Consider the following 26,248-nt stretch of genomic DNA (forward strand, 5'->3'; position numbering starts at 1 on the left):
CTCCCAAATAAGGCCCGCTCCTATAAAGTGTCCTTAATTGTAACATTAGTTTTTATAATTGTGTCTTTGTGAAATCTAAATATATTTTAATCATGTTAATATGCAGCTATAGTTTAATAAGAGAAGATTGGTATTTGCCCCTCGAAAGGTGATTTTGCAAAGACTTTACAGAATTGGTCTGGAAGAGAAGTTTAGTAGAATATGGATTAAGTCAGGGGAGGGGTTCCCCTTTTTTTTTAAGTGTAATTTAAAAAAACATTGCATTCTCAGGCTACCTATAGAAGACTGAATGTTCTCTTGCCGAAACTGAGAAATCTAACTCTCTATTGTTTAATTTTCTGTGCTTTTATCATTTATTTTCAGGAACCAAAGGAAGAAATAAAGGGGAATTTACAAATCTTCAAGGGGTAGCAGCATCTACAAATGGGAAGATATTAATTGCAGACAGTAACAACCAGTGCGTGCAGGTATGGCCCCTAATTGTCTACCTTTAACCACTTACACTGATAAATAGATAGACCTGCATAGTTTCCTACTTAAGACTTAAGATGCAAGGAAAGAAAGGGAAGCTTATGATGTATATATAAGCTATTTTTCAAATAGAGTTTGCATGTTCTGACCTGTAGTACTTATGACAGATGTTCTTGCCTGTCTTTCCCACTCATTTCTATGCTAGTTCACATTCCAATGAATGTAATTTGTTTTCCAGATATTTTCCAATGATGGACAGTTCAAAAGTCGTTTTGGCATACGAGGACGCTCTCCCGGGCAGCTGCAGCGGCCCACAGGAGTAGCTGTGCATCCCAGTGGGGACATAATCATTGCAGATTATGATAATAAATGGGTTAGCATCTTCTCATCAGATGGGAAGTTTAAGGTAAGATTAACTACAACTGGCCAGTCGAGAGAAGGGACAGGAAATACAAGATGAAATTGTCTTTTTCTTTGGATCTAGATCCAATAAAATATTCAGTTTTTCATATGTAAAGACGTCTTGACTTCGTTACATCTAAGTTTAATGAAGTGAGAGTCACAATGACATTGTCATAAATCTACTCATGTATAACCTAAATGTGGCTTCATTTTATAAAGCAATTAGTTTGCTCAGTTGCTTTCTTTTATACATTTTAAAAAATATTCTTTTCCATTATAGTTTATCCCAGGGGATTAGATATAGTTCCTTGTGCTATACAGTAAGACCTTGTTGTTTATCCATTCTAAATGTAATTGTTTGCATCTGCTAACTCCAAACGCCCAGTACATCCCTCTCCCTCCCCTGCTCCTTCTTGGCAACCGGAAGTCTATTCTCTATGTCTGTGAGTCTGTTTCTGTTTCATAGATAGGTTCATTTGTGCCATATTTCAGATTCCATATATAAGTGATATCATATGGTATTTGTCTTTCTCTTTCTGAATTACTTCACTTAGTATGATAATCTCTAGTTACATCCATGTTGCTGCAGATGGCATTATTTTGTTCTTTTTAATGGATGAGCAGTATTTTATTGTATACATGTACCACATCTTCTTTATCCATTCATCTGTCGATGGACATTTAGTTTGTTTCCATGTCTTGGCTATTGTAAGTAGTGCTGCTATGAACATAGGGGTGCATGTATCTTTTTGAATTATAGTTTTGTCCGGGTATATGCCCAGGAGTGGGATTGCAGGATCATATGGTAGTTCTATTTTTAGTTTTCTGAGGAACCTCCATACTGTTTTCCATAGTGGCTGCACCAATTTACATTCCCACCAACAGTGTAGGAGGGTTCCATTTTCTCCACACCCTCTCCAGCATTTGTTATTTGTAGACTTTTAAATGATGGCCATTCTGACCAGTGTGAGGTGGTACCTCATTGCAGTTTTGATTTGCATTTCTCTAATAATTAGTGATGTTGAGCATCTTTTCATGTGCCTACTGGCCATGTGTATGTCTTCTTTGGAGAAATGTCTATTAAGTTCTTCTGTGCATTTTTCAATTGGGTTGTTTGTTTTTTTGTTGTTGAGATGTGTGAGTTGTTTGTATATTTTGGAGATTAAGCCCTTGTCAGTCACATCATTTGCAAATATTGATATTTTCTCCCATTCTGTAGGTTGTCTTTTTGGGGTTTTTTTTTGTTTTGTTTTGTTTTGGTTTTGTTTTTATAGTTTCCTTTGCTCTGCAAACAGCTTCTAAGTTTGATTAGGTCCCATTTGTTTATTTCTGTTTTTATTTCTATTGCCTTGGGAGACTGACCTAAGAAAACATTGGTACAATTTATGTCAGAGAATGTTTTGCCTGTGCTCTCTTCTAGGAGTTTTATGGTGTCATGTCTTACATTTAAGTCTTTAAGCCATTTTGAGTTTATTTTTGTGTATGGTGTGAGGGTGTGTTCTAACTTCATTGACTTACATGTGACTGTCCAACTTTCCCAGCACCACTTGCTGAAGAGACTTTTTCCCATTTTATACTCTTGCCTCCTTTGTTGAAGATTAATTGACTGTAGGTGTATGGGTTTATTTCTGGGCTCTCTATTCTGTTCCATTGATCCGTATGTCTGCTTTTGTACCAATACCACACTGTCTTGATTACTGTAGCTTTGTAGTATTGTCTGAAGTCTGGGAGAGTTATGCATCCTGCTTTGTTTTTTTCCTCAGGATTGCTTTGGCAATTCTGGGTCTTTTATGGTTCCATATAAAGTTTTGGATTATTTGTTTTAGTTCTGTGGTAAATGTCATGGATAATGCTTTTTTTTTTTTTAATACTGTCAGGTTTACCTCAATTCAATGAAAAACAACAACCTTTAGAAAAGGTTATTAAGAGGCAATTTATATTTCCCAAATTAGCCTACAAGTTGTCATTTATGAAGTTCCTTCTACTTTCTCAGTTCCTATCTATCAGTACTTTCTGTGATAGATGATATGGGAGAAACAGAATTAATAAGACATGGTCCCTACCTTTTAAAAATGTAGAAGCCTTTTGAGGAAAAAAGACAAATACACAAGAGATAACAGAAAACAATTCATGTCAGCCTTTAAGCAATCATAAATTGTTTGGTACAATCTAGAACGATAGTGTTATAGTATATGATACAGGAATTGGAGGGAAAAGAAAACCGGGGCCAGCTTCATGGAGAAAATGTGAGTGAGCTACACTTGGAGGGATCCCATCATTTGATGCACTTACTGTTACTCCCAGCATCATCCTCTGTTTTTTCATCCAGTCAATCACTGAAGAGTAGAGAGCCCTTTGATGACAACAGAAATCTCTCTTCTAAGGTGTCATCAAAGAATATTGTCATCCAGCCCATTTTCTACATTTGTTCACAAGAAGATTATGAAACTTTTTCACAGGTGTTTTGAAGGCCGTGTTCACTATGCCTTCCACATTCCCCCGTCCAGGCTTCTCTTTCTGTTGACAACATGAGCTTTAAGTCAGATCAAACCACTGGAATCCCAGCTCTACGGTTCATTAACTGTTTGGCCTTTGGCAAATTATATGACTTCCTTGAGCCTCAATAGCCTCATATTTCAAATCTGGATTTAAAAAATCTGTCTTACAGGATTTGGGCAAGGGTAACATGAGATTTTATTTCTGGATTGTATATGTGCCTTGTATGAAATAGGCATCGAAGAAGAGTTCCTTTCCAGTGCCTCTAATGACCCTGCCCAAAACATGACGTCTGTTTGATCAGCTGTGATTTTGGCTTCATGACCTCATACCACCTCCTGGTGGTCACTCCTTCTTTGTCCAAACTTACAGAGATGACGCTCTTCATAATCGATTCTGGAATTCAGAAGATACACGAAGTTCACTCATTAGTCTCTTATTGGAGGAATTTATATTTTCCTTTTTAAAGTCATTGGATCACCACAGTCACCTCATCATTTTCATTAAAAGAAGTTACTTATGTAATTATTCACCCTCAAGTTGGAGCCTCTGTTTTGCATGGGGCAGCATGTTTTCAATCTAGGAGAATAAAAACTGTCATCTCTAATTCCACCGTATTGCACAAGAATCTTCAATTGTCATTGATTTGTTTTGTTCCACTAGAGATTTGATGACTCTGTATGATGGCCATATACACAGGAAGTTCTTTTGCCTTTCTGCATCTCTAACTTCCTCCCCTTCTTTTCTGTTTTCATAATTGTATTTGTGGTAAGACATACCCAAATATGACAGCTTTAACATCAATAGAATGAACACTGTTTAACGACCTCTTGAAAATACCCTTTTAGTTTGGAGACAACCCATTTGTTCTGGTTTCATATCTTAGCAAAACTATGACCTGTCTTTTCAAATTCAGACTAAATTTAACTAACTAAATTTAAACTAACACTAAAATAGTTATTGAAACAGTTTTATATCTACTTTATTGAAACACTTTATCTCTAATATATTAAATTGAAACAGAGGTTTTATATTTAAGAGAGAAGCGTTTCCTAAATTAAGTATTTTTCACTCAGTGATTCAGTGTTCTACATGTAATAGCCTTTCTTCTTGGAAGAACTGGATTCTGATAGTTGGAATACTGTTGGTAACAATTGGAATAAACACGAAAGAACACTCATGCCCCCTAGAGGACTGGGGGAATGGATATGGTGTAGTTTCATCATATTCCCTTTTTTTAATAGATACTGATCAAAACCCAAAGGGTAAAAGGATAGCAAGTGAAAACACTTTTGTAGTTTAATGGGATTTCCTCCAAGTCTGATGGCCATGAGCATAAACAGAGAGAGACTTATTTTCTTCTTTGGTGGAATTCAGTAAAATTAAACAGGTGCTCAGAAAGACAAACTTTTAACACAAATGTGGATTCTCTATATTTATTCCTAGTAGTTCTAGGGATATAATTTCTTATCTCCTTTTCTTTCTTTTACTCACCAATTTCTTAGCCCTGATTTTCATTCCTCTCTGCCTCGAATTTTTTGCTTTCCATCTTCCCTCCATCTAGGAAACTTTTGTGACCCCAGAACAGATGCAGAGACCCCTGGCCACCACGTATTCTAAAATATCTCATCTCTTCCCTCTTCAATTTAAGGACCTATTTGTTGAGTTAAATACTTTCATTTAACTTTTCCAAATCCAGGGTCTAAAATATCCTTGCTTATTGTTCTGTTTAAGGTGGCGGACACATTGTCAGGACACATTGTCTTATTTCACTTGGTAGAATCTAGTGCAGCTAAACGGGGAGTGATGAAAGGAAATGGAAGGAAAAGAGGTTTTGGTTCAACATTTAAGTTTTTTCTTTTAGAAGTGCACAAGTTCTCATTATATAATAGAATGGCACTGGTCCCTTATTTTCTGTTTTTATGCTACATAGTTATCATCCACTTGGTATTATATGGCTGAGTCATTCTAAGTAACAAACACTGTTCATAATATTAGGTAGTGATAATATTCTTGTTAATACTCAAGAGTTTCCTCTCTTCCTTTTGATCTCTACTGACATATCTTCCATTCTGACATGAAAGAAAGTATATAATTTTTTTTGCAAGCTATTATGTTATAGTCTCTGATCTTTGGGCTAGATTGCAAAATCAGAATTAAATTAACCAACAGATTCCCTTGCAAGAATGCCAGTGTTTCCTTCCTAAGTAAATGTACCTCTTTATTCTAAAGAGATCAAATCTGAATCTCAATCATTTATAAACTTACAAGATCCTACAAAGTCTGAACCTCCACTGTGGGAAGGTCCCCATCCCTCTCTCCATACTCTCTCTGCACGTATCTTCATGTGTCTGGGGGAAAGAAGATAATCCTGCGAGTCAAGTATAATGTCAGCTGGATAGGGTGGGAGAGAAGGAGATGGTGCTTGACAGTCTCCTTTATCCTTCAGAATCTGCACGACCCAGGAGGTAAATAACATAGCTGCCAGTTTATAGATGAGGAAACTGAGGTTCAAACTGGTGAAAGAAAGGATGAATTTTGCTTTGAAAGTTTGATCCTGGTCGACTGGACTAACTGTGGTGTCCTAAAAATAATTAGGAAATCAGGAGGTGCTAGTTTGGGGTTTCTTTTTTATCTTTTTTTTGGTTTTTTGGTTTGTCATTGGTTGAGTTTGAGGTGATAACCTGTAAAATAGGCCATGACTAAAGATATGGATTTGAGAATCTTACACATGGAGGTGAAAGTTGATGCCATAGCATAAATGAGATTTTAGAAGTGTGTAGAGTTGTGCTGTCCAATATGGTAGCCACAGCCACATGTGGATACTGAGTTCTTGAAAGGGGGCTGGTCTGAATTGAGATGTGCCGTGAGTATAAAATACACACTGGATTTCAAAGACTTAGTCCCCTGAAAAGAATGTAAAATAGTACATTAATAATTTTTATATTGACTACATATTGAAATGGTACCTTTTTGTTATACTGGGTTAAATAAATACATAACTAAAATGAATTTTCCCTGTTTCTTCTTCTGTTTTTTGATGTGGCTACTAGCAAACTTTAAGTTACATATGTAGCTTACATTACATTCCTATCAGACAGCATTAACAGAGAGAGGGAAAGTAAGGGGACTAAAACAGAACCTTTGAGAAGGTAATTTTTTTTAAGTTTAAATTTTTAAGTTAAAAAGTAACACATGCAAATAGATTTTTCAAATAAGCCTACAGAGAAGTATAAAATAAGAGTTTTTCCTACCTTCACTAATATCACTTCGGAAGATATAAACACTATTTGGTTTCTTACTTTCTCTTCCAGGAACATGTATACATACAAGCACATATTTAATACAGATGGGCTCAGACTACTCACTGTTCTGTACCTTGCTTTGTTCAGTAATATATCTGAAGGTCCTTCATAAGGACCTCCATAAAAGGACCTTCATAAAAAGGTCCTTCAAAAAAGAGGGTAGGCGCTGTGTCTAACTCATCTTTGTCTACCAGGTGCCATGTAGTGGGTGCTCTATCAGTGTTTGTAGAATTAGTGAACAAATGGGTGAATGAGTAAAGTACTACTTTATAAATACTCTAGAAGATGGAGGTAGAAAAGTAAAGGTATAAGTCATGTATTTTGCAACAAACAGACATTTATATGCATACTATAGTCTATTCAGAAAAATGAGTAAGATTTTAAATGCATATTGTTTAATAGAAATCTAATGCTTTTTTGTCATTTTAAAATACTGTGAAAACTGGAACCAATCATCATTATTACCCTGTAACAATGCTAGACTTTGGAAGTTAATATATTGAACAAATATTTGTTGAGTATCTGTTAGGCACCAAGAAGTGTGCTAGGCTCTGAGTACACAGTGCTGGATAAAACAGACATGATTCCCACCCGTGTGGAACTTAATTGTAGTAAAGTTCAATGGCAGATGCCTCGCAATTTCGATATTAATTACGACATATAATAATGACAGTGACTGCTTCCCTTTAATGACTGCTTCCCTAACATGTGCTATGCTCTACACTAAACACTTTACCTACTTTATTTTACTTAATACATATTCCAGAAATATCAGTGGAAGTGACTGATGTCATTTTTGACGTTTTTAATATATAAGGAATCTGAATCTTAAGGAAATTAAATCCATTTGTGCTATATCAGGTGTGTCCAAAGCAAGTGACAGGTGTGGGACGGTCTTCCTACTCCTCACTCGGTGATCTCTTGCTATACCACACTACCTCTTTACAAGGGAACTGTGGCCCTAGTTAAGGAGATTCTAGAACAATTTTGGTAGTGATTCCTTAAAAAAATGATTTCCTATAAATATCGGTAACAGATAATGGAGGTGACAAAGACAGTTTTCCAAGACAGATGCTCATTGTGGCCCTGTGCACCTCTGTTTGAACAGTCAAGTAAATGTTTGCTGACACCAGTGTCTGTCTTCATGTTCTGGAGTGCTTTCAACTTCATTTCTGCACTTGTTTCTAACAGACAAAAATCGGATCAGGAAAGCTGATGGGGCCCAAAGGAGTTTCTGTGGACCGCAATGGGCACATCATCGTGGTGGATAACAAGGCGTGCTGCGTGTTTATCTTCCAGCCAAACGGGAAAATAGTCACCAGGTTTGGTAGCCGAGGAAATGGGGACAGGCAGTTTGCAGGTACACTCGATGGTAATATGTAAACCCCCTTTTTTATGCCTCTTCTGCTCACATTTGCATGATGTTGGAGCATGTTGAAGACGCCTCCTCCCCAGTGTTTTTGCTGGCTTTGGGAAAGATACTGGGGATGGAATCTAAGCGGAAGCATGGTTAGATGCTGCTCAATGACTCCGCCCACAGTAAGTTCAACTGTAGCCCGTGTGTCGCTTTTATTGGTGGCAGTTTACAACTCAGAAGTCTAACCTTCAAATATTAACATTAAATAAAATATAAGCTTAAGAAAATGTTTTTTAAATAAAAATGTTTGACGAACCATGGAGAACCTCCTGGTTCCACCTGGCTGTAGCTTTATTTAAAGAGCTTCTGAATGAGAATACTTTTCACCTGTCTAGGTGATTATACGAGAGCAGGAGTTGAGAATATTTGCTAAGCACAGGAAGGGCAGTCTCTTTTCCTTCTTTTTCTGGTGTGCCACTTTGCAATCACTTCGTTTTTTACATCTGCAAGAAGAGGCTGAAAACAGTTGATTAATTTTCTTTTGGAAAGGATGCTTTTGGCAATTCGTGTTAATTTGCATAACCTTTCTTTATGCTTTGTCTCCAGTTCTGCCAGGTTCTGAATGTCACCCCAAATTACAAAGTGTGGGTTTCTGCTCTACTTGAAAAAAATGTTACATATTGGTGCTAAGAGTTACCATGTCTCTCCTCGGTGAGAGCTGAGGGTCCTATGTGACTATCAGGGAAGCTGGCAGATGTGACTTTCAGATGGTGGTGCGGAGAATGATTCCTGATGCTTATTGCTCATTCCACTTCATGGGGGCTGCTGGAATTCTTAGCTTGATCTGGAAGAAGGCAGAGTAGACAGTCACAAGTGTAGAATGCTATCGAATTCATGTTATCTGGAGCCAGAGGTCAGGCTGAATGACCTTTCAAGGACTGAGTTTACGATTCTTTGTTCTTTCTTAAATAACTAAGTTAATATATGAAGTTTCGTAACTACTGTGTTGTTGTAATCATTTTAGTTGTTATGGTCATCACATATTTTTTCCTATCTTTATTTCAGGTCCCCATTTCGCAGCTGTAAATAGCAATAATGAGATTATTGTTACAGATTTCCATAATCATTCTGTCAAGGTACCATAAACACATCAATTGTTGTTAACTTTTAACTGCTTTTATTGAGGACTCAGTCTGGGAGAAAACATAACACTCATATATATACACAGGACCTAGGGGAGGTAGCCAAAAAGAGAAGATTTTTGTTTCTCCTTAAAGATGCGGGTTTTAATTTGGACATACAGACTTTGGAGAGTCAGAAAAGTGAACAAAATATGGTGGCAATAAGTTTTTTAATTTGAAACTGGTGTAAATGGAGATAACTTGAAAATGAAATTCAAAAAAGCAGTTGCTTGGGGGCTTTCCTGGTGGCGCAGTGGTTGAGAGTCCGCCTGCCGATACAGGGGACACGGGTTCGTGCCCCGGTCTGGGAAGATCCCACATGCCGCGGAGCGGCTGAGCCCGTGAGCCATGGCCGCTGAGCCTGCACGTCCGGAGCCAGTGCTCCACAACAGGAGAGTCCACAACAGTGAGAGGCCCGTGTACTGCCAAAAAAAAAAAAAAAAGCAATTGCTTGAGCTTAGAGAGGCAGAACTTTCTGAAGCTTAACGTTTCGTGGCTATTCGGTAAATTAAAATGGATCACTTTCTTCAATTTTCTGCATTATAAGACCTTTCAAACAAAATTAGATATCAGAACTCTGCTACAGCAACAGATTTGGGGAGGGAAATAGCCCTGGCATGCATTCATGTAGTGTATTTCATACATCTTAGAATCCTTTCACACACTTGGTGTTCCTGAGAAAACAACGCCCACCCCCTCTCCCAAATAGTGTAGTACATCTTTCTTACTAGGTAGAGGAGAGAAGAGAGATTTGACCTTTATTATGAGCAAACCAGGAAATACTAAAGTGATTGAAAACCAATGTCTCACTTACCGAAAAGAGAAAATGTTTAATGACATTCTAGACCAAGCTTCTCAAAGTGTGATGTGTGTTCCATTGAAGGGGAGGCCAGGTGGTCCTGGGCAGTGCACTGGCAGACATTTTTCTTTTAAGTGTTGTGTATATATTTTTAGAGTTACCTTCTGTTTACATCAAGTCATACTGGTTTGCACTTATAGAAGTGATATAAAGTTTTCCTTGTAAGGAAATTCATTTAAATTTTTTAAAGTGAGGCATCTCAAATGTGAGGGAGGATAAGAAAACAGCACAGGTGGTAGGCCAATGACTAAAGTTTGCACTTAGAGACAACCACTGAGCAACAAAACTTTAAAAACAATTTGCCATTGTTGACAGCTAGAATATCTAGATGGGGATAGGATTTTAACACCCTAAGGTATTCTCTCTTCACTGCTTCGTTTCCCCATCTCTTCCTGGAAGAAGGTACTTTTAACCTGAGTAAATGGGAAGGCCTTGAGCTTTTGAGATGGGTGTTAAGTCCCTGTGCAAAGAGGAGAGCACAGTGGGCCATGGTGATGGGGCAGGATGAGGGGAAATGGTGCCCACTGCTGCTTACTTGTAAGGCTGCTTCCTGCCATGTAGTCTCACCAGAGTTGCTACCATAGTGGTGGGGCTCCATTCTCATCTCCCCGCCTCTCTCAATGCCCAGCCTTGGTAAAAGGAAGAGGACAGTGGGAAAATCTTTGGAGGAGGAGAGAAACAGAGAGCAAAGAGGCAACAGGGCCTGCACTTGTGACGGTCCTCCCAGGGGGCTGTAACAGTCCTGTGTGATGAACATAACTATAGAAGGATAACTTGGCTATTATTATGCTTCCTGCCCTTCACTCTCTTTATAGAGGAATCCTTCATTTAACTGTAGCACATTCAATGAGAAGAAAATGCATATAGATCTTAACAGTGTCAAAGGCCAGCAAAGCCTGGCATAGGTGCTGCCTACCCCCACCAGAAGACAGTGATGTTAATCAGGTTGCTCTTTTCTACTAAGCACACCTGTGGGCTCAGAGCCTTCCCCGTCCCAGTGCCCCAGGCAGCTCTCTGAACCACCTAGTGTTGGTATGTGGGAGGGCTCCTGTTTACCAGCCCTGACGGGTGCTAGAGGAGGAAATAAAACATGTGAGTGACCAGAATGCAAGGCAGGAGCAATGAATGACTTTTAAAAAATAGGTACATATAAAGTTCTATAGGTATCCAGAAGAAAGTACATGTCCATTGCTAAGAGCGTCAGGGAAGACTTCCAAGTGGAGGTGGTATTGAGGTGAGCAGAATTTTGAAATCAGAAAAGGATAATCGTCCGACTTATAAAAACTTGCTATAAAAATTTGTTATCAAAAAGCAAAGCTATAAAAAAGATTTCATCTCATACTTCTGCCTCTTAATATGTTTTCATCTGAATAATTTATAAATAATGGAATAACATTTTTAGATGGGAAAAATAGAAAATATGTGACATCATGATTAAGATTATGAAAACACTTTAAGTTTTCATTACTGTAGAGGAGTTTAGTTATTTAAACTCAATTTTCCTCTTATTTAGAGGGAAAAAAACCCAGTCATTTTGTTTTTTCTCTTCTCTTTGACAGTTGTTGCCATATAGCTCTTATGGACTAGTTGGGCTTTTGTTTCCTATATAACACAGGGCAGTTAACAAGATTTCTAGTATTCAAGTCACTTCTATGTTGGTAAATGTAAAAACCAGACCTATAGGTCAGGGCTAATGAGTGGGCTAGTTAGTTCTTCAGCTACCTTCACTTTATACCTTTTTCTCATTGCAAAACAGTTAAGACTAAATTTGGCTTTCTCCATTATTTCAAAATGGAGCAGAAGCACGTAAGCTGTTTGAATTATGCCAAGGAAAACATACTAACTCAGAAAGATAAACACAAACAAACAAAAAAGTTATTTGTACAACTTCTTTTTTCATTTTTGTATTGGAGTACAGTTTGATTTACAACGTTGTGTTAGTTTTCAGGTATACAACAAACTGATTTTGTTATACATGTATGTATATATATATATATATATTCTTTCTCAGATTCTTTTCCCACTTAGGTTATTACAGAATATTGAGTAGAGTTCCCTGTGCTATTGAGTAGGTCCTTGCCGATTGTCTATTTTATTTATAATAGTGTGTATATATTAATTCCAATTCCCTCCCCTGTACAACTTAATAAGGGAAAGATCAGAGAATAATCAGTCGTGTCCTCGCCAGCATACAAACACTCCTTTTGGTCTTTAAAAGTAGAATGTTTATGTGAAGGAGATAAAAAGAGTCAGGAAAGATTTTAAATGATATTTTAGGAAAAGCTGGTTCCTATCTCTGTCCTTTCCAAAGAACCAAAGAGGTAGCTTACTTACTTGGCACGTATGTAATTAATTCAGGAAGTGGTCATGACATTTTTTTACCTTAAAGAATGTTTAGGCTTTAGAGATGGAAATGTCTCACTTTCCCATCATAAGAAACTAAAAGAGGGACTTCCCTGGTGGTCCAGTGGTTAAGACTCCATGCTTCTGCTGCAGGGCATGTGGGTTCGATCCCCGGTCAGGGAACTAAGCTCCCGCGTGCTGTGTGGTGCGGCAGAAAAAAACCCAAAAACCAAAAACAAAAAGACAAAAAAAGAAACTAAAACAAATAGCATCATTTTAATCTTTTATAACCACAGAGATGGTAATAGGAGAATCTCTAAAAGGTCCTGAGATCATCTTCAGATTAGATCTGTGCTCAGACATAGAGACCTCTCTCAGGTCCATATTTTAGGAACCTTACCCTCATGGGTGCCTTGTATGTAACACTTTCTGATTCGTTAATGAGTACTTCTACACGTGTTGCATGATAATGGAAGCTTAAAATAATTCCCGAAGACGTTTCAAAGTATCACCAGAATCATCAAGATAAAATCATGCTTACTATAGTGTTATCATTAAACACATGTTAAAATTTTAATTCTCTCAAGATTAGTAATCTGAGTAATCTGCAGTTGATACATATACAGTAACACTCTATTAATAAGAATATTTAATTAAGCACAACAGCCCAGTGCTTGACCATATCAGATATTAGAGAATTTGAGAGTTCTTAAGAGTTCTGTTTAGCCCCGACTTCTGTCAGCCTCCCTCTCTCATGGGCTCTATTCATCAAAGCCTTAGGGTTGTGTAAACTCTCTATTCTAACTAAAATATATTCTGAGAAAATCTATTTTAAAAAGTCCTTTTCTTATTCCTCACCTGCTGCCATCACACACACATACACACACACACACACGCACTCACTCATTCGATGAATTTTCCTTATTATAAATGTGTGGTCCAGCCTACCACCCTTTCTTGTTATGTTGACTTAGTAAAATGGTAGTAAATTCTGAGTATCTGGCTTAACAAAAAGCTCTTACTTTCTGATTCAACTTTGAGTGATCATCCATCCTGTTAGAAATACAATGCCTGTTCTTGAAATTAGCTGTTTATTTAAATGCAGAAAGAATAATGTTGGAAATTACAGCTCTACTTACTCGTATTAGCTTATGTTTTTATATATTTTATAATTTATAACAAAAGTCTTTTCACATAGTAATATAACCAGATATAAGCTAGAAAAAGAAGTGGTTAACAAATGCTAAATCAGATTTAGACAGTAAATTGGGGAACCACAAGTGAATGGAAGTCTAGCTTATAGACTTCCCCCCTCTTTTTAAAGAATGTCTTAAATAACCTGCTCAGATATTTTTAAAAGCCATAATGTTTGCTTAACTATTTTAATTTAAAATAAAATAATCTTAAAATATTTCATACAGGTGTTTAATCAGGAAGGAGAATTCATGTTGAAGTTTGGCTCAAATGGAGAAGGAAATGGGCAGTTTAATGCTCCAACGGGTGTAGCAGTGGATTCAAATGGAAACATCATTGTAGCAGACTGGGGAAACAGCAGGATCCAGGTAGGTTAAAATACGGATTTATTTGTTTACAGTGATTGGTGTTTGTTGAAAGTGGAGAATCGTCTGTACCCCAGACTGGAATGTTTTCCATTTGTTCATTGATTAGGTAATTAGACTGTAAATAATCAAGCTAAAGAAGGTGGAATAGAAAAAAGTCAACATATTACCAGAGTGAAACCCTCTAAATCAGGGATTCTTAGCGTGTATCCCACACACCCCAAAAGCATTTGTAGCTAGAATTTAAGAGATCCACTGAACAAAAATATTACATCATTAGTTTGACTAACTTCTAACTGAAAATTATAATTTCCTTTAATTATGAATATAGGCAATAATCACAGTACTTATAGTGATACCTATAACTTTGTCACCAAGAGAAATTACAGAAATTTTCGTATTACAATCGTAGACGTCTCGAATTATCATTTATACTGATCACTACTTAAAAATTACAGTCATCATTACACCTATCGTTGTTCCTTGTTATTTAATGTGTTAATTTAAAAAACACCCATATTACTATATCACAGTTCTGTAGCACTTTGATGACTCTATTTTAATATAATTGTTTTCCTTTATAATCCCATGTATTTTGTCCTATGCATTTAAAAACATTATTTTGCTAAATAACCCATGAGTCAAAGAGGACGTCTCAAGGAAAATTTAAAAATATATTGGAGTGAATGAAAATGCAAATATTGCATATCAGAGTTTGTGGAATGCAGCTAAAACATTGCCGAGAGGGAATTCTTTTCCCCCAGCTCTATTGAGATGTAATTGACATAGAACACTGTGTAAGTTTAAGGTATACAGCATGTTGATTTGACACACTTACATATTTCAAAATCACATCACATAATTACCATTTCTTTTTTTGTGGTAAGAACACATGTACTCTCTTAGCAACTTTCCAGTACATAACACAGTATTATAACTATAATCAGCACCCTGCGCATTAGATGCCTGGGATGTATTCATCTTCTAACTGGACGTTTGTACACTTTGACCAATTTCTCCCCACTCCCTACCCTCTGGTAACCACCATTCTACCTGCAAGGGAAACTAATAACACTGAATGCTTACATTAGAAAAGAGAATATGTCTTTAATCAAGAACCCAATTTCCCACCTCAAGAAGCTAGGAGAAGAGCAAAAACTGAAAGCAAGCTGAAGGGAGGAAATAGTGAAGATAGTATCAGAAATCATTTACATTCAAGAGGAGATCAATGAAACAGTTATTCTTTGAAAAGATTAGTAAAGCTGACAAACCTCTAGCAAGACCGACAAAGAAAAAAAGACAGAAAATGCTAGTATCACTACAGACCCTGCAGACATCAAAAGAATAGTAAGGAATTCTGCGAACAACTCTACACGCATCAGTTTGGCAACTTAGATGAAATGGACCGATTTCTCAAAAAGTACAAACACCTCAACGCACCCAATATAAAGTAAATAAATTGAATAGCTCTACAGCTATTAAGGAAATTTAGTTCATAATTTAAAAACTCCCCCAAATGAAATCTCCAGACTCAGAAAGTTTCACTGGAGAATTCTACCAAATATTTAAAGAAGAGTTAGCACCAGTTCAGTTTCTTCTAGAAAATAGAAGACAAGGGAACACTTTACAGTTCACTTTCCAACTGAGCTTCTGATACCATGATACCAAAATCAGACTAAGACAGTACAAAAAAGAAAAGTACAGACCATATTCCTCATGATTATAGATGAGGAATATTTTAATATTCCTTAAAATGTTAGGAAATAGAATTCAACAATATGTGAAAATCTTTCCACGGCCAAGTGGGTTTTTTTCCAAGAACGCAAGGCTGATTCAGTATTTAAAAATCAATGTAATAAAGGGAGAATTTTTAAAAAATCAATGTAATCCACCCCATTAAAAGGCCAAGGAATAAAAATAATATGATCATATCAATTCATGCAGAAAAAAGCATTTGGTAAGATTCAATACCTATTCATGATTTTTAAATCTCAGAAAACTAGGAATATACAGGAACTTTCTCAATTTGATAAAGAATGTCTGTGAAAACCTACTGCTAACACCATACTTAATGGTGAAAGAATGAAAACTTTTCCTCTAAGATCAGAAACAAGGCAAGGATGTTTGCTCTCGCCATTCTTATTCAACATTAGTGCTGGAAGTTCCAACCAATACAATAAGGAAAGAAAGGGAAATAAGAAGATTACAAATTAGAAAGAAAGAAAGAAACTATCCCTGTTTGGAGAGAACATGACTGTTTACATAAAAACATATCAAGGAATCTACAGAACAGTTCTTAGAACTAATAAGAGAGTTCAGCAAGGTCACAGGATACAAGATCAGCATATAAAACTCAATTGTATTTCTATATAGTAGCAACAAATACGTGGACACCAAAATTTTAAATACAATACCACTTAAAATTGCTGAAAAAATGGAAATATCTAGATATAATAACAAAGCATGTCTAGTATGTGTATCTGAAAGCTTACATGCTAGTGTAAAAAAGAAAAGAAGATCTAAATAAGTGGAGAGACATACTGTATTCATGGATTGCAAGGCTCAAGAAAAAAGCCTGTTCTCCCCAAACTGACATACAGGTTTAACACAGAATCCCAGCAGGAATTCTTGTAGATATAGACAAGATTATTTTAAAATGTATGTGGAAAAGTAAAGGGACTAGAATAGTTAAAACAATTTTGAAAAAGAAGAGAGAGGAATCCCTCTACCTGAGTTCATGACTTGTTATATAGCTATTCTATAGCTGCAGTAATCAAGACTGTGTGGTATTAATGGAGGGATAGGCACATAGGTCAAGGGAACAGCATAGAGAATCCAGAAATAGACCCACACGTGTGCAGCCAACTGACTTTTTGACAAAGGTACAAAATTTTGCAATTTAATGGAGGAATGGTAACCTTTTCAACAAAAGGTGCTAGAACAATTAAGATCTCCATAAAGGAAAGAAAATGAACCTCATCTTATGTAAAAGTTAACTCAAAAAAGATTATAGATTTAAATGAAAAGTGTAAAACTATAAAACTTTTAGAAGGTTCTAAGAGAAAATCTTTGGGACATATGGCTTGCTAAAGAATTGTTAGACATGATACTGAGAGTATGATCCATAAAAAACCAAAATCAATAAACTGGACTTTATCAAAATTAAAAACTTTTGTTCAATGAAAGACTCTGTTAAGAGGACAAAAAGATAAGCAACAAACGGGGAGAAAATATTTATAAACCACACTATCTGACAGAGGACTTATACCTGGAATATATAATGATTTTCAGAATTCGACATAAAAGAACCAAACAGTCCAATTAGAAAATGGGCAAAAGACATGAAGAGAAGTTGCACTGAAGAGGTTATAAACATGAAAAGACATTAGGGAAGTGCAAATTAAGACCATGATGAGATACTACTACACACTTATTAGAATAGCTAAAATTAAAAATACTGATGATACCAAATGCTGGTGAGCATGCAGAAAAATTAGATTTCTCATACATTGCTAGTGTGAATGTAAAATGACAGTCAGCCTTGAAAATAGTTTGGCAGGTTCTTAAAAAATTAAGTGTACACTTACCATACAACTCAGTAATTGCACTCCTGGGTATTTATCCCAGAGAAATGAGAACTTAGGTCCACAGAAAAACCTCTGCATTGTTGTTCATAGAAACTTTATTTGTTATAGCCAAAAACTGAAAACAACCAAGATGTCTTTCAGTAGGTTAATGGCCAAACAAACTGGTATATCCACACTGTGGAATAATACTCAGCAGTTAAAAGGAACAGAGTGATGACACCCTCAACAACTTAGATGCATGTCAAGGGCATCATGTTGAGTGAAAAACAGCCACTTTCAAAAGATCACATGCTGTATGATTGCATTTAGGTAACATTCTCAAAATGACAGAATTATAGAGAAGGAAAACAGATAGTGGCTGGCAAGAGTCAGAGATGTTGGGAGAAGGGAAGTGGGTGTGACTATAAAGAGGCAGCATGAGGCAGATCTTCGTGATGATGGAATAGTTCTGTATGTTGGTTGCAGTGGCTACGTTAATCTATACTTGTGATAAAATGTACAACTATACACACACATTCCAATGTCAGTTTGCTGGGTTTAATATTGTACTACAGGTATAGAAGATGTAACCATTGGGAGAAACTGGATGGAGGGTACGCAGACTCTCTCTCTACTATCTTTGCAACTTTCTTATGAATCTATAACTATTTCAAAATAAAAAGTGAACCAAAAAAGAGAGTAACAATAATTAATTCAAATATGTTTCCATGGTTTAGGAATAATGGTATCTTGAATGGCATTTGGCATTTTGATTGGATATAAATAATAATAAAACTGGCTACATTCTGGAAAAAAAAACTATTAAAACACTATTTTGAGATGGGCTCTATAGTCTTTGTCAGACTACCAGAGGGGACTGTGACACAAAATTTTGATTTTCCTCTAAATTAAGAGCAAAGCTTTTCAGTCCTCACTGAAGAAAGACTTTTCTTTTCTCCCATGTCTCTTGTGTAGTCACCTGCATGTATCTAAACATGCATTTACAGACAGGGCAATTCATCCTCGCCTGTGTGGGTCTGTGCAGTGCACCTGAGACCACAGGGTGCTCTGGGTAAATCTAGGAGCATTCTGATGTTACTGTGAGGACAGCAGCTGAGCAGTTGAACCTGATATATGTATCCACTTCTCAGGAAAAGGGTTGAGACTTTAAATGTAACACTGTATGCTTTAATTTCTCTAGTATATTTATCTTGCTTAATTATCCCAGTGGAACTCTACATTTGGAAGAGGCGTCTATATCTGATGGGAAGCCAGAAGCAGACAGGAAACGAAGTTCACAAAGCAGTTCTGTGTAGGACCACAGATGCTAAGCTGTTTATATTGTGGCCCTCATCACACCTGCCTTTTGAAACACCCTACGGGCCAACCAGAATGGTTGAAAGAAACCAGCCTGGGCCTGGGAAGGAGGAGTGTTCCTCTTATTTCCTCATAGCAGAAGCTTACAGACCCAAAAAGACCACTTTCTATCTAAATGTACTTGTCGAACCATTGACTTCGTATAACTTACTCTTTTCTGAAAAGGAAAAAAGTAATTTCTGTTTTCTCGTTGCACATTGTGACTCAGGACATTCTTCTGTGGCCTAGTTGCTGATTTTTCTCTCTTATGATTGGGAATAAGCTTAGAGTGAGAAATAAGGATCTTTTATTTTTCAGGCAGCATCCAGGGCCATTCCCCTCACATGTGGCCACTGTAAGAGTATAAGTGAGACCCTATGGCCAGTGGCACATTCCTTGTCAGTGACTGTGGGGCATAGAGAGTGAGGGGAGGGAGAGCAAGGTAAGTGGAGGGAGGGGTTTTCTGTGATAGTGACCTGAACAAACCTGGGGCGTTGCACACATGCTTCTATACTAAAAACCTTAGCATTAAGGGTTTTCTAACCCCTATTTCATTGTATTACTGTAACTTTTCCTATTACACTCTGACTTTATATTTACAGGTTTTTGATGGAAGTGGATCGTTTTTGTCCTACATTAACACATCTGCTGACCCACTCTATGGCCCCCAAGGCCTGGCCCTAACTTCAGACGGCCACGTGGTGGTTGCAGACTCTGGAAACCACTGTTTCAAGGTGTATCGGTACTTGCAGTAACAGTGGGCAACTGGACAACCCCTTACAAAGATCTTACACATAAACTGGAATGGATTTCTCAACGCAGGACCAGATTATACTAGACTTTTCATGCTAGAAGGAATCATCGGTGAACTTTCCAAGGTTATTTCTGAATGTAACGATTTCCTTAAAAACTGCATATCTGATTTCCATAATCCACATTTAGGGTTGAAAAAAAAATCTCTTCTACTGAATCTATAAAAACTGCAGAGTTTTACACCTGTGAACTATGGCTTATAGGACAGGGATTTATGTAGCTAAACTAATTTTGCAAATCAAATAAGCATTAAAAAGCAACTAGAATATGTAAAGGTATTTGTTAATCCTGTGAGTGGTAGCTTTTGCGCAGAGCTTCCAAAAACAAAACAAAAACGAAATCTGTTATAGTTATATACTTTATTTAACCTCGGTCACAAGACCCAGGGGATCTTCTAACCTCACTTTTACAGTAGGTATTACCCTTATGACATTTTTTTGGTTATTAGTAGCTACATATAAATTACTTCGGGAAAAATGGAAACTGTCTTGCAAAATCCTCCCAGCTGGGATTAGCGAGCGTCTTGAGTTTAGCACTTAAAAAAATCAATGCAAATTTCCCATCCTTTCTGAGTTAGAGCAAAGATCTTCTTCATGTGTTCTTTTCATCTCTCCTGCTCACCCTGTATCAAAAAACAAAGTTCATTTTCAGGGAATCCTGAAATTCCTAATACTTTGAAAAGCATATTACACCAGCCCCATTAACTCCAGATTAATGCACTGGAATGTAATCAAGAAAAAGTCAGTCACATTTTCTGTGCCACGTTCTCACATGTGTCTCTCCTTTTCCACTTCACGAATGCGAAAGCTTTACCTCCTGCAAAATGTCAGCACATGTAGTAGGACACCAGTATCCTAGGACAGAGAGCCATAAGCAGCCCTTTGGAGGACTGATGGTGTCAACCAAAGGCATGTGATTGATCAATGGTTTCCTTTTAGAAACAAGTGTTACCAAAGTTGTGTTATCTCAAAAGCATTACAGGTAAGGGCATGTTATGGTTATTTATCATTGTCTAATGACTAGTAGAGGCATTAAAGGACTATATATACATGATTAGGGTAGGGTAGAATGTATCATATATAGATATATATAGCTGAATCTTTGGTGTATTGAAATAGGCAGCACTCTGAAAGACAGAAGCATCTTCAGCACATTCCTTAACTGCACAGTTTAAAGCCGTCCTAGTAGAGCAAGCCCTAAAGCAGATGTAATTTTTGCCATTTTCCAGGAATGCTTGTATTGGCTGACTTTTAGTCAGAAAATGGCCTTCTGTGCTTTCAAAAACAAAACAAAAAACAGGTCAAAAGAAAAAAAAGTTCAACTTGAGTTACATTTAACTTTAAGTATAAATTCATTTTGAAAAATGTTAAGAATAATTTAGTCAATCTAATACTGTAAAATAAGATGTGGTCTATTTCCACTGTTTAATTTTCTACTCAGTTCTACCAAACAGGATGTCATGTTTGGCATTTCCAATAAGGACTTTGGGACCTTTTTCACTGAAAGCACCTTAGAACTGTACTATAAGAAAACATTTCCCACACGTATAACTATATGAATGTGATGTTTCTTGCTTATTAATTTATAATTCAGCCATTCTCTTATATAGGACTTTTTTAAATTTAGAAGGGAAATCTTCCAATTATCTATCAAATTTATTATGCCCAAATCAACCTCTGAAAAAAAATTTTTTCAGGAAGATTTACATTTAGGTTTAGTATTTTTTTAGTTAGGTAGAATTTTCAAAATATTTGAGACTGTCCATGATAAAGTTAAATAAATCAATGACATTTTTAGAATGTTAAACTAAGACACTGTTTCCTAATGTCAGTGAAATAAGTCTTTGAATTTAAACATTCATATTTAATGAGCGCTTACTGGGTGCCAGAGGCTATTCTAGGCACTGGGGATAAAGTAATGGATAAAACAGACAAAAATCCCTGCCCCCTTGGAGCTTACACTCTAGTGACGGAATTTCATTTTACCGTTTATTAACATTCTGCATAAAAGATAAGCTAGACCCTTGATAACTTCTGGAATGTTTAAAAGGAAACTTTTTAAATTGGTTAAATGAATTTCAGTTTCTTTTCACAAGTAAAAATGGCTTTCTATGTAGATTCTGTCATAGGCCATTGATCTTAAGACTAGTTTACTTAAAGAGGTTTTTTTGCACATTTAAATTATACTTGTGAATTTAGAAATTAACCAACCATCATACCATATGAGACTGGATATCTCGATAGTAGATTGAATACAAAGCTAATTTTTTTACATGTCAATATTGGAATGAAACTGGAATGAAAGAAGAGATACTTTGATTCAGACCTGTTCCACGGTCTGTTACTAAAACACATGCTATGGGCACTCCAGGAAACACTATATATCCCCCAAATATGTGTAATCATATATGTTAAAGTATAGATAACATTTCAAATTTGGATACATATGTGCATTTACTGTATTAGTAAGCATATTTTAGAGGGAAAAGTGCTGCTGATAAGATACGAATAGACAAGATTTAAATGAAACTTTGTCACATTCTTTGAAAAATGGTTTCTAGTAAACTGAGAAGGATAGTAAAATAAGTGACTTTTTTTCTGGGCTACCATTACTGTTTGATTTCTCTTTGTCAAGTGTACAGAACCTGTCATACATTCATGATAAGTAGCACTGAAAAATTACCCATTCAGATTTCCCCTGGGCACTTATGGCAAAATGTTGCCAGTTAGAATGTAAAGGTAGGTGACAATGCCTTCCCTCCCCGCTTATAGATATTAGTAACTGTATCTCTGACACAGACCTCCCCTGCTGGACACAGGGAGGTGAGTGGAGAGTCGCTTCACCACCTAGAAACACATGAATAAAAAGCCTTTATGACTGTTAGCCATTTTTAAAAAAATGGTTCTTAGTATCTTGATCAAACTTTAATCTCTAGGAACTAAAGTCCCCAAGTTTCCTTCTTTTAATTTACTCTTTGACTAGATTTGAAGCAAATAAATACTAAGAGATCCATGCAACTAGAACACACTTGATTCTACTACTAAATATACAAGGTATGTCCTAACAGAGTTAACTGGGAAAGCAGTACGCTAGCAAGTGTCTATGGATCCTTAACACTGAAGGGTTCACATAAATGCTTTGGTAATACCTATTGAGTTAATTGGAGAAAATAGCAAATAAGCATCAGGTAATCTGCAGATTACTTCAGATGGGAAAAATCTTTATGTACATTTGGACTCTATCTTATCCTCCCTATTCACCAGCTTCTGAAAAAGGAGGAATATTTTTAGTATAATTTAAAAATAAGACATTTCAAGGTAGGATAAAATTGAAGTTATTTGCTGCAAACATTGTCTAATTTTGCTTAAAATCAAAAGTCGTAATACTGTTGCATTCTGTAAATGTTGCAGGGTTTTAAACTTTAAAATTATTTTAATATTTTTGATAACTAGGAATCTAGCATTGCCATAAAGGAAACGAAGTGCCCATCAAAAATTTGGTATAAATAAATAATTTTTTTTTGTTTTAAATGACAGTAAGCCACAAATCATGATGTTAATCTTAAACTTTCTGAAGATGAATTGTGTGGCAGTGATTGTGTGGTCTGTTTGTGGAGAATGTATGAAAGCTATTAATATTCTAAAACATGAATAAATTGGCTATGTTGTTCCAGTGAATGTACAGCACTTCCAGTAACTTTTGAAAGCAACACAGCCTTAAACTCAATGTTTTTGCTTTATGACATGGGAATGTTCTGTCATGAACAGAGTGTATTCTTAGAATTCTTTATATTATTCTCAATTCTATAGCCTTTCAATCCTATGTATGAGTATGAGGGGCTTTCACTTGCTTTGTTTTCTTTTTAAATTTTGTACATTCCACCTTTATAGGTCTGTTTCATATGTTTTGTGTATAGAACACTTAAGTCTTGCGCTCTCTGACATTGATACTGATATATTCTCATCATTTGTTCCTTTATGAATCAAAATGCTGACTGCCTATTTGAAGAAAAGAATGAATGCTGTGCATCAAAGTGTTTGTATGTTCATAGCTACCTATGTACCACAGTATTTTGGATGCTTTAGTCTACAATAAATCTTTAAATTAATTCTGTCTTGAAACATAGGAGAAACAAGATTCATGTGTATACCTTTACCATGCACAAAATCTCAAATCATCATAATAAAGTTTGTTTTCTCCATTTCCAGGGTGAATGTTTATTTATTTAAACATTTAAGCTATTTATTGTCCTCTTTCTTAGTGAAGGAATAAATGAAGGTATGTTCTAGAATATGTGGAAGATATCAATACCTCAACCAAACTGTTTATACTAGGGAGAAAAAGTTTAGTTAATGGGATTGTTCTCGTAATTTCTCTTTCTGATAATTTGTTGTTGATATACAGAAATGCAACATTTCTATATATTAATTTTGTACCCTGCAAATTTACTGAATTAATTTATTCTAATATTAATTAGTTCTAATAGATTTTGGTGGCATCTTGAGGATTTTCTATGTATAGTATAATGTCATCTGCAAACAGTGACAGTTTTAATTACTTCTTTCCAATCTGGGTTCCTTTTATTCCTTTTTCTCCTCTGATTGCTGTGGCTAGGGCTTCCAATACTATGTTGAATAAAAGTGATCAGCGTGGGCATCCTTGTCTTATTCCTGATCTTAGAAGAAACGCTTTCAACTTTTCATCGTGGAGTATGTTGAGTATACTGTTAGCTGTGGGCTTATTATATAGAGTCTTTAATATGTTGAGGTATATCCCCCTATACCCACTTTGTTGGGAGTTTTTATCATAAGTGGACGCTGAATTTTGTCACTGAAGCATCCTTGCATCCCTGGGATAAATCCCACTTGATCATGGTATATGATCCCCTTAATGTACTGTTCAATTCAGTTTGAATTGAATATTTTGTTGAGGTTTTTTGCATCTATGTTCATCAGTGATATTGGCCTGTAATTTTCTTTTTTTGTGATACCTTTGTCCTCTTTTGGTATCAGGGTGCTGCTGGCCTTGTAAAATGAGTTCAGAAGTGTTCCTCCCTCTGCAATTTTTTGGAATAGTTTAAGAAGCATAGATGTTAACTCTTCTCTAAATGTCTGGTGGAAGTCTCCTGTGAAGCCATCTGGTCCTGGGCTTGTAATGCCATAAACTTCCCTCTTAGAACTGCTTTTGTTGCATCCCATAGATTTTGGATTGTTGTGTTTTCATTTTCATTTGTCTCTAGGTATTTTTAAATTTCTTCTTTGATTTCTTCAGTGATCCGTTGGTCATTTAGTAGCATATTTAGCCTCCACCTCCACAGTTTTTTTCTTGCAGTTTCTAGTCTCATAGCATTGTGGTCAGAAAAGATGCTTGATATGATATCAATGTTCTTCAATTTACAGAGGCTTGTTTTTTGGCCAGAATGTCATCGGTCCTGGAGAATATTCCATGTGTATTTGAAAAGGAGATGTATTCTGTTGCTTTTGGATGGAATGTTCTATGTTTATCTAGTAAGTCCATCTGGTCTAATGTGTTATTTAAGGCCAGTATTTCCTTATTTATTTTCTGTCTGGATGATCTGCCCATTGATGTAAGTGAGATATGAAAAGTCCCCTACTCTTATTTACTGTCGGTTTCTCCCTAATGTCTGTATGCTTTATGTATTTAGGTGGTCCTATGTTGGGTGCATATATATTTACAATTGTTATATCTTCTTCTTGGATTGATCTTTTGATCATTATGCAATCCTTCTTTGTCTCTTGTAACAGTCTTTGTTTAAAAGTCTATTTTATCTGGTACTAGTAATGCAACTCTGGCTTGCTTTTGATCTACATTTGCATGGAATACCTTTTTCCATGCCCTCACTTTCAATCTGTGTGTGTCTTTAGATCTGAAGTGAGTCTCTTGTGTGCAGCATATATACAGGTCTTGTTTTTGTATCCATTCAACCACTCTATATCTTTTTTTTAAAATTTATTTATTTTGGTTGCACCGGGTCTTAGTTGTGGCTCGCAGACTCCTTAGTTGCGGCACACGTGCTCCTTAGTTGCGGCTCACGGGCTCCTTAGTTGTGGCATATGAACTCTTAGTTGCGGCACGAATGTGGGATCTAGTTCTCTGACCAGGGATTGAACCCGTGACCCCTGCATTGGAAGGCAGATTCTTAACCACTGTGCCACCAGGGAAGTCCCCACTCTATGTCTTTTGATTAGAGCATTTAGTCCATTTACACTTTAAGTAATTGTTGACATGTATGTAAATCCTTATTGCCATTTTGTTAATTGGTTTGGGGATGTTTTTGTAGTTCTTTTTTGTTCCTTTCTTCTTCTTTTGTTCTCTTCCCTTAAGATTTGATGACTATACTTAGAGTTTGGATTTCTTTCTCTTTTGTGTGTGTATGTATAATAGATTTTTGGTTTGTGGTTACCATGAGGTTTATATATAGCAATCTATAAATAGATAGATAGATGATTATTTTAAGTTGCAGCTCTCTTAATTTCAAACACATTTAACAACTCTACGCTTTTACTCTCCTCCCCTCAT

The 26,248-nt window shown here is 36.2% G+C and overlaps 1 protein-coding gene across 9 annotated transcripts in view; it reads left to right on the forward strand.

Moving 5' to 3' along the window:
* TRIM2 (tripartite motif containing 2) overlaps positions 1-23,909 on the forward strand; it is a 171,925-nt gene extending 148,016 nt beyond the window's left edge. For 8 of the 9 annotated variants that reach the window (XM_049709074.1, XM_049709075.1, XM_049709073.1 and 5 more), the window contains 6 exons: positions 364-467; positions 710-877; positions 7,866-8,034; positions 9,097-9,167; positions 13,836-13,976; positions 19,498-23,909. In XM_049709074.1, coding sequence (XP_049565031.1) covers positions 364-467; positions 710-877; positions 7,866-8,034; positions 9,097-9,167; positions 13,836-13,976; positions 19,498-19,650 — 806 coding nt within the window. In that variant the 3' untranslated portion in view covers positions 19,651-23,909. Of the gene's footprint in view, positions 1-363; positions 468-709; positions 878-7,865; positions 8,035-9,096; positions 9,168-13,835; positions 13,977-19,497 lie in introns of those variants that run through there. The other variant, XM_033403518.2, reaches the window with a different exon arrangement.
* The last annotated feature ends 2,339 nt before the right edge of the window (positions 23,910-26,248 follow it).

This window comes from Orcinus orca, chromosome 4, assembly GCF_937001465.1.
Source record: "Orcinus orca chromosome 4, mOrcOrc1.1, whole genome shotgun sequence".
NCBI lineage: Eukaryota > Metazoa > Chordata > Mammalia > Artiodactyla > Delphinidae > Orcinus > Orcinus orca.